Source organism: Eurytemora carolleeae, unplaced genomic scaffold, assembly GCF_000591075.1.
Source record: "Eurytemora carolleeae unplaced genomic scaffold, Eaff_2.0 scaffold536, whole genome shotgun sequence".
Lineage (NCBI taxonomy): Eukaryota > Metazoa > Arthropoda > Copepoda > Calanoida > Temoridae > Eurytemora > Eurytemora carolleeae.
In genome coordinates this window covers 40,264-52,379 of record NW_019396448.1, presented here as the reverse complement: position 1 = coordinate 52,379, position 12,116 = coordinate 40,264, and the positions used below count along the sequence as shown (strand labels likewise).

General features: G+C 35.2%; 1 protein-coding gene across 1 annotated transcript in view; it reads left to right on the top strand.

The window, feature by feature from the left end:
- Positions 1-10,191, top strand: part of LOC111703495 (myosin-VIIa) — a 40,674-nt gene extending 30,483 nt beyond the window's left edge. The window contains exons 27-35 of the mRNA XM_023475444.1: positions 89-297; positions 1,247-1,303; positions 2,536-2,651; positions 2,996-3,071; positions 3,293-4,018; positions 4,309-7,122; positions 7,200-7,299; positions 7,450-7,551; positions 7,680-10,191. Of these exons, the coding sequence (XP_023331212.1) occupies positions 89-297; positions 1,247-1,303; positions 2,536-2,651; positions 2,996-3,071; positions 3,293-4,018; positions 4,309-7,122; positions 7,200-7,299; positions 7,450-7,551; positions 7,680-8,062 (4,583 nt within the window). The 3' untranslated portion in view covers positions 8,063-10,191. The remainder of the gene's footprint in view (positions 1-88; positions 298-1,246; positions 1,304-2,535; positions 2,652-2,995; positions 3,072-3,292; positions 4,019-4,308; positions 7,123-7,199; positions 7,300-7,449; positions 7,552-7,679) is intronic.
- Positions 10,192-12,116: the final 1,925 nt, after the last annotated feature.

Genomic DNA, 12,116 nt, shown 5'->3' with positions numbered 1-12,116 from the left:
CTTGCCTGTAAAAATGTGTTCAGCCATTTTTCTATCAATCTGTAATTTATGTCGTTTTCGGTCATGGTTTGTAAATATTGATTCTTAGGAATGTTTGCGCGTGAGGTTGCTGTAGCACTCCGTGAGGCGCGCCGGGTTGAAGAGGAACGGCGGAGGCAGGAACGTTTGGCGGAGGAGCGGGAGCGGCGGCAACTGGAGGTGACGCGAAGCAAGGCAGATGATGAAGAGGAGAAATATGAATCATTCTGCGGTTTAGCGGATTTAGATGGAACAGGAGCAGAGCTAGAAATCAACAAGGAACAAACCAATATTATTATAGATTCCATTCCCCCCCCCCCTTCATAAGCTGGGGGGGGGGGGATCACAGTTAGTGTTAGGGTATTTCATTAAGATCAATTACCGCGGTTTTCTAACCTTATCATCCCTTTCAATTATTTTCGAAATTTAGTTTTTTTAACAATATTTTTTATTTCCAAAGAAAATGAGTTTTTGTCAATAACTTTTCAATCCCCCTATATCTTTGCAACCTCGTGATGTAATCCTTTGATGTTTCAAACTTAAATTATTTAATTAACAGAAACCCTTCGTTTGAAATAAATGACTTTACTGATGATTATTTATGAACCGCATATTAAAATTTGTCTAATATTATCGAGTTTGTTTTATAAATTGCAGGAAGTTAAACCAATGCATACAACTAGAAAGTTTACAATGTTGGGAGTTAATTTATTTTTAGGGGGAGGGGAAAAACTTTCGGCATTTTGTTAAAAGAAATAGTTACGAATATTTAAAATGCGTAATTACTAATAAAAATTAGTAACAAATTTTGAAAACATAACTACTATTTCTAAATTAATAATTGTACTTAAAAACAAAACTTAATTTTATAAGTTAATCCCTCTCCCTCTCGCCTTTCATATAGAATTCAAATCTAAAAGATCTGGGTTGATATTTTACTAACTCTGTTACACAAGTTGGACATGAAGAGAGCCTAAAGTGTCGTTTCCTATAAACTTTGGTCACCCCCCCCCCCCTCTCCCCCTCCTTTAAATTTAAATGTCCGATCAAAATTAAAACTGGCGTAAAATAGCATTACGTCTATTAATGAACCTCTCCCATTGTTATTGGGCATTTTTTTAAATCGAGTACCAACAACTCATTTCAGTTTCCAACATTCATGTTTCCAGCAAAACTATCTGCAGCATGGAATTCTAATATATTGAATAATACTGTTTGTTTGGTTTAGTTAGCTCAGCTGGCTGATAAAATTAACTCCCAGATATTATCAGCTGATGATCAACAGGAATACATCAATCAATTTAATCAGTCATGGGTTAGGTCAGGATCAGGAGTAGATAACTGATAGTGAAATGTGTGCTTGGCATAGATAAAGATAGATTGCGAAGACGAAATTTTTCACGTTGAAAGGTTGTATAAATGTACAGAGATGTTTTAAAGATATTCCTATTATATAGATTAACTAGGTCGGTTGTGAACATTGGCTGTTCTTATGTCATTGAGTACTTGTGGTGTAATGAGTTCTGTAAAAAGAAATTTAAGTTAGTTTAGTCCTTCTCATGTCCTTCTTCAATTCTCGTCAATATGATTGCTCAGTGAAATAATTTGATATTCTCAAAATAAAATTCACTCCTGAGTGGTTTAATAATTATGAAATCCATTAAAACACCAAACCACCCCGCTTATCATTGAAGTACACTTTGACCCCTAGAAGTATGAGTTCGTGGACTGTACAATTCTTGGTGATTTTGCGTACATAAGCTATCTATGTTTATTTATTTATCTATGGTTCTTGGTCTGTGTAAACGTAATTTATAGAGTGCAGAATGCTCGAATAGCAACCGTATACCCTTAAAACCAATTTCAAAAATATGCAAGATAAATAGATTTTCAGAATGGAAAAACAGATATCTTCATCACTTCTGCTTAGACCGAAGATTTAAAGGGTCTCATTAATCAACTGTTACTTGATGACTTTAACATTAAATACACAACCCGGGGTTTCCTTAATGTGTATATCTATTTTGACCCATTTTACGAAGTTGAAGTTCAGTTTTTAGACGTTCATTCTTGACATTTTTAAATTAAAGGGACCGTATACAGAATTTCAAGTGACCCTAATGCAAAGATTGCACAGCCCGACACCGGTATCCTTGAAACCCTTATCTGATCAATGATAGGGAAGATATTGTCATTTTTCTAGGTTTTAAATTGGTTTGTTCTAGTGATTTCTTTGTTTTTCTGCAGTAGAAATGCGCAAGTCATTTTTGTAGAGTATTCAATTAAAAACAAACCGTTTTTTAAAATTATAAAAATGAATATTTATTTCGTACTCAATCATCAAGGGCTTGTAAGGGTACCGTTGTGAATAGGGCATAGTCATCTTTACATTGAGGGCCGTTTAGGTGAAAAACGTACTTAACAGAAGGGATAATTGATCAATTGGGTAAAAATAATAAGGCATTGTTGAAAAGTGATTAATTTATTTAAACTGTGATTGATGTATGGATGAACTAGGCTTTGAACCCGACCAATGTAGACCTGGATCAGCTCTTCAACTTCCTGTCCATGGAGGTCCCGGAGTCAGTCAAGTCAGAATCTGTGAGAAGTGAGTCAACGGACACTTACACTAGGTAGAAATTATCATTATTATTATTTAATTATTATTAAATATTATTATTATTCTTGTTATTATCACTGATATCATTATAAAAAAATTTTTGTAAATATTAAAACAAAGTGAAACAAAAGTTACCAATAAACAAAATTGTTTAAAACTGGAAAGAAAAAAAAGAAGAAGGTTTCGAACAAAGAAAAGCTGAAAAGAGATATAAGAAAACGTTTTTTTAGTATTGATATTCAGAAAGATTGACCTAGAAATTTTCTGCATTCTGCACATGACAAAAACCAGAAATTTTTTTATTTACTTAACTATGAGTCCTAGTCTAATTAAAAACATACCTAAATCTATTACCAGGGATGGAGATGTTGACGCTGCTGAGAAGACTTCTATCCTGGATGAGATTGACCGGCAGATGGCAGATTTGCAGCAGGTCGAAATACACTATAATCAATTGACATTTCCTGTGTTTTTAGTTTTTTATTTATTTTGAAATATTCCTGTTAGATTGGAAAACGTGATATAGAACTTTAACATCTTATCGCACCAAAAGTGTGTTACAACTGTGTTAAAATCAAAACTTTTTTTTGGAAATACTTTTCTTCAAATAGTAAAGTTACATTTTGCTGAAAAATGATATACTTCTACAACTAGGAGATGGACCGCTACAGTCTTCAGGAGAGTATAAGTGGAGCAGACAACGAAGAGACAGAGAACAGTGACGGAGTTTCTGACTCCGTAACAGACCCTATCATCACTCCGCCTCCGCCAGAGGAGTTTGACCGAGAGATGTCATATTCACCACCACCCCTCCCTCCACCTGAACATCAACCACTGCTAAACCTACAAAAACCATCGTTGCCAGAGCCAGAAGGTCCACCACCCCCTCCACCGGTCCAGAATGGATATGCCTTCTCCACAGGCCACTATGATGAAGAAGCTCAGAAGGCCATGGACACCCTGAAACGCCAAAAATCCAAACCCAAGAATAAAGAACCTATTTATGAATCTATCAAACCACGCCCTGAGCCTGTTGGAGGAAGCGGAAACAGTCCTCCGAAATCCGAGTATGGAGTTTACAAGCATCTACCTCCTACACCTACAAATCTACCCCCTCCACCGGACAGTCAGTATGGATTCGGAGAAGAAAGGGTTCTGGTAGATCCATATCCTAAGAAGATTGAAAATAATTATGGACAAGTTGGAGAGAGAGAGGAGACATATGGGAGAAATGAAACTTACGGGAAGACAGAGACCTATGGGAGGACAGGGGAGAGAGTAGAGACCTATGGAAAGGTTGGAGAGACATGTCCTAGAACTAGAAGAAGATCCTCATCAAGCTCTCCTGGGCCACTCAAGCGTGTCAGTCAGCCCACTCAGGTAATGCACAAAGATTATTGTCATTTAAAAGGCTTATGACCCTATTTTTTTTAGTTTTTTAGAAGAAAATTAAAGGTTTTGTATTGTAATTTTCTTTATTTTATTGTTTTTGTAAGGGCAAGGGGGCTGCATTCGGCGAAAAAAGTTTTTTGTGAAGCAGTTTAATTTTTATTTGAAAACTGTGTAATATAGACTTGTTTTTTAAAATTTCAAATATTTGAAAAGTCACGTGATTAGAAAATCTTCGATTTCTTTGGGACCTTGAGAAATAAGTTTAAATCTATATTCAGGCAAACTTGGGAGTAGAGGACCCTGAGCGGGAGGCGAGGCGTCTTCAAAGAGTCCGTCGTGAATTGGAGAGAATTCAAGAGGTTGAAGAGGAGAGGGAGCATAAGAAAGAGGAGATCCATGATATCCTAGAGTTTGCAGAAAACTTCTTCAATGACCATGAGAAGTCTCCAAGTGGAACCATAGTAGGCACGATAAAGAGAAGCAAGACCATGGAGATCCTTGGTAAAAGTGAGATGGTTTCCTATTACAAAGGAAACTCTATCCCTACTTCGCACATTCACATGTTCGATCCTGAAAATGTGAGTTTGGCTTGTAACATCTTTAAGGAGTTGAATAAGTATGCTAAAGGTGATCATAAAGGAGATGCTGAAATCAATATAATCCAGCAGATTATAGAGCTAGGGATAGAACGGGAGGAACTCAGAGATGAGATATTTGTTCAGGTTATAAGACAGTTAACTAACAACCCTAGTGCTGACCAGGTGGAGCGGCTTTGGTTATTACTGTGCCTGGTTGTTGTAGCCTTTCCACCCAGCAAAGTGCTCTTTAAATACTTTGTTAGCTTCCTGCAATTAAATCTTGAGAGTGAGGGGAAAATCCTTCAATACGTTCAATGGTGTCTGGATAATTCGAGCAGAAATCAAGTTGAAACAAGGAAACTTCCACCATCCTCTGTTGAAATCGCTGCTATGAAAAGACTTGGGACTATTGTTTGTAGATTTTTTTTCCTGGATGGACGTACAAAAGCAATTGATGTTCATCCATGTGATACAGCACAAGACTCGGTAGCTAAGCTAGCAGAGAAGATTGGATTGCAAAACATTGATGGATGGGCACTTTATGAATCGGGACCAAACAGAGAAGCACATATAAATAGCCATCATTATCTTTATGACGTCATCAGCTCTTGGGAAATTGAGCAGCTTCAAGACAAGATAGGTCCAAATAAAAACAGTCCGGCTAAACCACAGGTCAAGAAGCTTGCTGCTGCTTCTAGTGATAACAGATTTATCTTCAAAAAGCGATTGTTTAAACACACCAGGGAAATTCCTTCTGATCTGGTGGAGGTTAGCTTGCTCTATGCACAAGCTGTTCACAGTGTGGTTAGATGTGATGATCTTCCAGTGTCAGAGAAGGTTGCTTTACAACTAGCTGGACTTCAGGCTCAGGTAGCTTTAGGTGATCCTGGTAGAGACAAGGTTGAACTCTACAATGAAGTTGACATGTTTCTTCCACAGAGGATTAAGACTGCTCGGTTTAGCACTGATGCTGAATGGGTTCCAATCCTTGCGGAAGCACATGCTCATTATGGGTCTGGTAAATCTGATATTGAATCCAAAGTCTGGTATCTAAGATGTGTTATGCAGTATCCATTATATGGTTCCACTATGTTTCCTGTAACTTACCGTGGATATTGGGCTCATGGTAACACACTGGTACTTGGCATTAATCCACTAGGTTTGATATTAATCAAGCCTAATCAAGATGGTTCTATTCTGTTCCAGTTTCCGTACCGAGATATTGAATCTATTCTACTTGATCCTAATGAAAATGTTGTAACAATCACTCTGAAAAAGGCTGAAACAGACAAGCAACGGGTATTTGTTCTTGAAACTACAAGCAAGACTGAAGTAGGTAGCCTGGTAGCCAGCTATCATCCTGCACTAGCCAACTGGATCAGATCTGCTGATGCTCCTTTAAGAAAGGTTAAGCAGATAACTAATGAAGACAGACAACGATTAAACAATCAGGTGGTAACATGTAGACGGTCATTGATTGAAAGCAACTTCCTAAAGAAACCTGTTGATGATGGAAAAGGATTTATAAAAAATACATTGAGAAAATTAAGTGCCAAAAAGTTGGAAAAACTACGTGCGGAAGCGCTGACAAATGAGCAAGGAGAGGTTTATAAAGGCTTCCCTCATACATTCTGGGCATTTTTCAAAAGCACTCTAACACAAACTCTATCAATCATGGCAGAGCAAGATGAACAAGCAGCTCTTCAAATATTTAATCTTATTCTTACGTATGCTGGGCTAATTGTGGCGAGTAAAGATGAAACAATAGCCAAAAATAAAGATGAAACTGTAGTTCGAAGTAAGGACGAAGATGACAGTCATGTAGTGTTAATCCAGACTGTATTGGATCGAGCCATGAGGAAGGATTGCCTGGTCAATGAAGTTTTCCTGCAGTTGATTAAACAGACAACTGATCATCCTGAACCTAACAGCAGGGTCAACCTTAGACACTGGTCACTCCTAGCACTAGCCTGCTCTGTTATTCTTCCAGTAGACAAGATGGTTCGGAAATATCTGTTGGCTCATTTAAAGAAGTGTTCTGCAGATTTTGTGACAGAAGAAGGAAAATATGCGCGGTTTGCAGAGAAATGTTTTCACAAAACACTTGGGACACGCAGACGACAGTGGCCTCCAAGCAAGCAGGAAATTCTGTGTACCATCAACCGTCGGCCAATCTATGCTCGTTTCCACTTTATGGACGGTCAGTTTCACACAGTGGAGTTTGATCCTTCCTCCACTGCAGCTGAAGTTTTAAAGTTGGTTATCCTCAAGATTGGTCTTCGCGAGGATGCTGGAGGATATGCTATCTACGAGGTGTTGGGGCAGCAGGAGCGCAGCCTGCTGGCTGATGAGAAGGTAGCGGATGTTATGTCCAAGTGGGATAAATACAGGGCTGCTGGAGGGACCTTGTCCCGTCAGAGCAGGCATCACATGTTCCTTTTCAAGAAACATATTTTCCTTGATGATTACATAGATCTCAGAGATCCTGTAGAGAAGGAACTACTCTATTATCAGGTAACATTTTAAGTTTGTCATTGAAAAAATAATTTAAGTTTGTTTGTCATTTGCTCAACAAATGTTCTAAAATTAAGGTTCTATGTGACCTGCGCTCTGATCGGTTTCCGGTCACAGATATGGAGGCAGTGATGCTCTGTGCACTCAGAGCACAAATTGAGCTTGGCAACTTCTCAGGTACTCAAATCAAATGTTTTGGAGGTTTTTAAAATAACATATCTCTCAACAAAACATGTTTAAAAAATAATTTTCCCACATTTTTACTTAGAGAAAACTCAAAGTAGGTCTAGGTTGTAGCTTAAATATTTTTAATCTCTCCGTTTTAAGGTGAAGGTGACTATAGGCAGGTTATGTCCCACTGTCTTCCCCCTAGACTACTTGTTCATCTTCAGAAGGATCATGTTTCAATGCATCATCAATCCCTTATAGGTACCTTATAGTTGCATTATTATTATTATTATTATTATTATTATTATTATTATTATTATTTTGTTATTGTTATTGTTATTGTTATTGTTATTGTTATTGTTATTGTTATCTTATTCCTATGTTTCTAGGTATGAGTGTTGAAGAGGCTAAGCAAGCATTCTTGAATTTAATCCAGTGTTGGCCCCTCCATAGAGCAACCTTGTTCGACGTGAACCAGACGTTCACCAGCAACTGGCCGAGGAACCTTTGGTTGGGAGTTGACCAGCGGGGCATCCACCTCCTCGAGGCCAAGACGAGGAACGTGTTGACCACCTACGAATTCGAGACCATCATGGACTACACGCCCAGCATCAACCATCTTCTCCTCATAACAGGGAACGACAAGAAGCAGAGCAAGGTGATCTTAAACACAAGCCAGGCATTCCAGATCTCAAACCTAGTTAGAGAATATTCAGAGACAATTTTAGAGGCCCAACGGTTAGCGGAAACCCAGTTAGTCCCTCAGAATTAGCGGACACTCAGATAGTCCCTCATAGTAAGCGGAAATCCAGTTCGTTTCTCAAAATTAGCGGAAACCCATATGGTTTCTCATAATTAACGGAAACCCACATGGTCCCTCATAATTTGCGGAAACCAGAGATATTTATCAGAATCAGTAAAAAAAAACCAGAATTAGCGGACGATTCAATTTTCTGATGAGTGTGACGAAGAAATCTGCAAAACAAAAATTGATGAAGAAAAAAGTCTAGTCTTAATATTCAGACCTGGTGTTTGCTTAGACAGTTGAAGATTTATAGGTTAAATGATTTAAATGCGCGGAGAATTCTTTTTTTTTTAATTTGACTGATAACTTTTAGCATTAGAAAAGAATTCCTGAATATTTAAAAATTAATAATAGCAATTCATTATTTTTATGTATCACTATTTCTACTTCTTTACTTATTTGTTTAACATTTATTTAGTGAAAGTGAAAAAAATGAGTTAAAATGTACTTAAACACCACTTTCTTTCATTAAAAAAGATATATTATACCTGTTAACCTTATGACCCAATGCAACTCCATGACGCAAATTTTGATCTCCGTCTTAAGCTTTTTATTATTTGTCTTACTTTTTTACTCTCAACATTTGCATAAAACAGTTTATAACATTTTAAAAAGTGTGTACACATTTTGTGATTCTTTATGAGAATGCCTTTAAGAGATACGTTTCCAAAACAACTCAATAACTGCCAATTAAAACCGAAAATGTTAGAACTACATTTAAGATTTGCTAAAACGTAGAAAAGGTTTCAGATTTTGTAGTTTCATTAGATTTTCAAATATTCAGATGTAAACACATTTTGAAGGAGAAATAATATCCAAAATAATTTTTATGCTACCCTTCCCTTCGTCAGAGGACAATTTGTTCTCTTTTTTTATTTTTTTATGTGAAACTTTTTATAACGTAAGGCACTGTTTCAATAGAAAAACAACAATTTATTGAATATTTTAGAGAGAAATTACTCTTTATATGATGTAAGCTTGTCGCCAGTGCCACTCTGCAAATAAAGGTTCCGGTCAAAGAAAAAAAGAGCTGAAAGGGTCTTTTAAAAATCAAATCTAGAAATATCCTATTTTTTATTCAGAATCTTCATCAAGACAGTAGGGGCACTGGCATAATAGTGTACTTAGTCGTAAAATAATTTAGTATTATTAGTAGTCTACATTCTACAGTCTACACTATTCAGTGGTCCCAAAAAAAAAAACGATGAACTAGGAAGACGACAAAATAAATAATGTTAAAAGTTTTGGAGAACAACTAATTCAATTTGACTCGGGTCATTTGTACACTGCGCAATTGCTGTATTTAAAGTTCTGAGGACTCGTAAAAATCATAACTTGATCTAGTCCCCGCAGTTTTATCGGTCCCACTGTTTAATAATAGATTAGCTGTTTGCAAACAAAATGACTGAAATGTGTCGAAAACAAGATGGCTTAAATGTGTCGAGAACAAGATGGCTGAAATGTGTCGAAATCAAGATGGCTGAAATGTCGCAAAATTAGTTAAGATCAGCATTTTGATGATTGCACTTAATGCAGAATGTGAATTTAAAGATTTTACGAAACAAATCTATTAGTTCTAATTGACCTGATTGAAAATAAGTTAAGTGTACATTTTCGCTTCTAACAATTTTTTACTCTTCTAAAAAAACATTTATTTTGACCCTATGTATTGTTAGAATTCAACGGAATTCTAAATGCCTGAAAAAGATGCAAAATTAATAATACTATGTAAGATTAGTAGAAACTTTCGTTTTATTATTATTATTATGATCCGAACCTTGGAATGTAAACCTGTAAAATTGCTTGAACAGGGCTAAAATTTTCTGTAATTCCCCCGTTTTAATTCACTTTTTCCTTTAAAATTCATCATTTTCTCTGCATAAAAATTGACCAGGGTAACAATTTATTTTCATTACCCCCTCCCCTGAAATATATTAACCTATTATTTTTAATCGCTCATCCATTAAATTGATATTGATATTAACTTATGTACATAAAATACATCACCATCCTGTTATAAAATATTAATATGCTTGACCCGAGAAACCTGTTTTGTACTTTGTACAATTTATGAAATAAAACTAGTCATTTGAAAAGAAAAACTAGGAGTTTACAGAGTCAATGTGGTTTGTCTAAAGAGTAAGTTTATAATGTAATTCGTTGTAAATTGTTGAAAGAGTAATTTAATAAATATGTACTGTGGTAATTGTGTAAGGAATAAGTTCAAAATTAATACTATTTTGTTAATTATTGAAAAAGTAAGTTCATAAATATATACTGTGGTAATTGTTTAAAGAGTAAGTTTCTGAATAAATACTGCGGTAAATTATGTAAAGAGTAAGTTTTAAAAAATACTATGGTTTGCGGTAAATTTTGTAAAGACTAAGGTTTTGAATAAATACTGCGGTAAATTGAGTAGAGTAAGTTTTTTTTTTAAACTGGTTTGTTTAAAGAGAAAGATCATATATAAATCTTTTTTAAATAGTTGAAAGAGTAAGTTTATAAATAAGCACGGTGTTAATTTTTGAAAAAGTAAATTCATAAATAAATACTGTTGTAGTAAAAGAGAAAGTTCATGTAATTAATACTCGGTTGTAAATTGTTTAAAGAGTAAGTTCATGTAAATAATACTCGGTTGTAAATTGTTTAAAGAGTAAGTTCATGTTAATAATACTCGGTTGTAAATTGTTTAAAGAGTAAGTTCATGTTAATAATACTCGGTTGTAAATTGTTTAAAGAATAAGTTCTTAAGTAATAACTAAAACTATGGTAAATATATTAAAGATTATGTTTCTAGATAAACTAGCTGGGGAAATAAGTCAACCATACTTGACTTTGAGTTTTGAAACCAAGCAAGAACAATGTGAGAACTGAACATACAGGGTGTCCCAAAAAACATGGGAATTCAGTGACGAATTCGATATCGTCTTTGTTATGAATTAGCATTGTAATATCTAATTTCAAAAGCCATAATATTATTATGTCTGGTAGAGTTTATTTTATGAAAAGGGTAAAAGACTGCAAAGATGTGTCAATAATGTCTCCGCAAGATAAACAGTGAATACGGACAAGGTTACTCTGTTTGTATACTGTAATTTTCTTGTAAGTGGACAGGACCAGATTGAACCCCACATCCCATTCACCACTGCTATGGTCGGCAGCTCCTGGCTCTTTAAGACTCACAACTGGTGTATTAAGAGATCCCTATTAAAGCAATCAAACTCCTCAAACTTTGTTCCTCAAAATTCTTTCCTCAAATTCTTTCCTCAAAATTCTTTCCTCAAAATTATTTCCTAAAATGATCATCCTAGGTTCTTCTCAGTAATCAATTGGATTTAAGCAAATGTTAATAATAATAATAGAAATAACCAGTTGGAGTGCTTAAAATAGCCTAAACCATTACCAAAAATTAAATAAAGCCAGTTTAAGTTTAAATATTAACAATTATGAGCCGATGACAGACCATATTTTCTTTTTTCCAAAAGGTCCAAACTGATGGTACTCTGAAGTGGCCGGAGCAGATCACCTGTACAAACAACACGTCGTTAGCTTTATTACATTGTATAGTTCAAAACCTATTAATATTCAAAATTCGGTGTTATGAAAAATTTAAATAATTAAAAATCAAAAATTACAATAAGATAAAATAAAAATTTAAAATAAATTTTAAAAAATAAATAAAAGTGCCTCTGTGATACAAAAATCTAACAAAACAAATTATAATGCGTTTTCAATGAATAAAAAAACTACATTTTCTCTATTCAAGACGACATTCTAAAGTTTCTTGGTCTCCCACCTCCCCTTCCAACTGGAATATCCATCGGAAATTTGCAGGAATTTCTTTTCCAGAAAAATGCTGACAGAAACTTTCCAGTATGAGTAAATCATTTTCATTCATGGATGAAAAATTTATCGTACATACATATCATATCAACAATATATAGGTTAGATTAAGGTACAAATGCAAGGAAAGTTATTTCAGAGGTGTACGCATTTTTTGTACTGCAGTGTACTGTCTTTG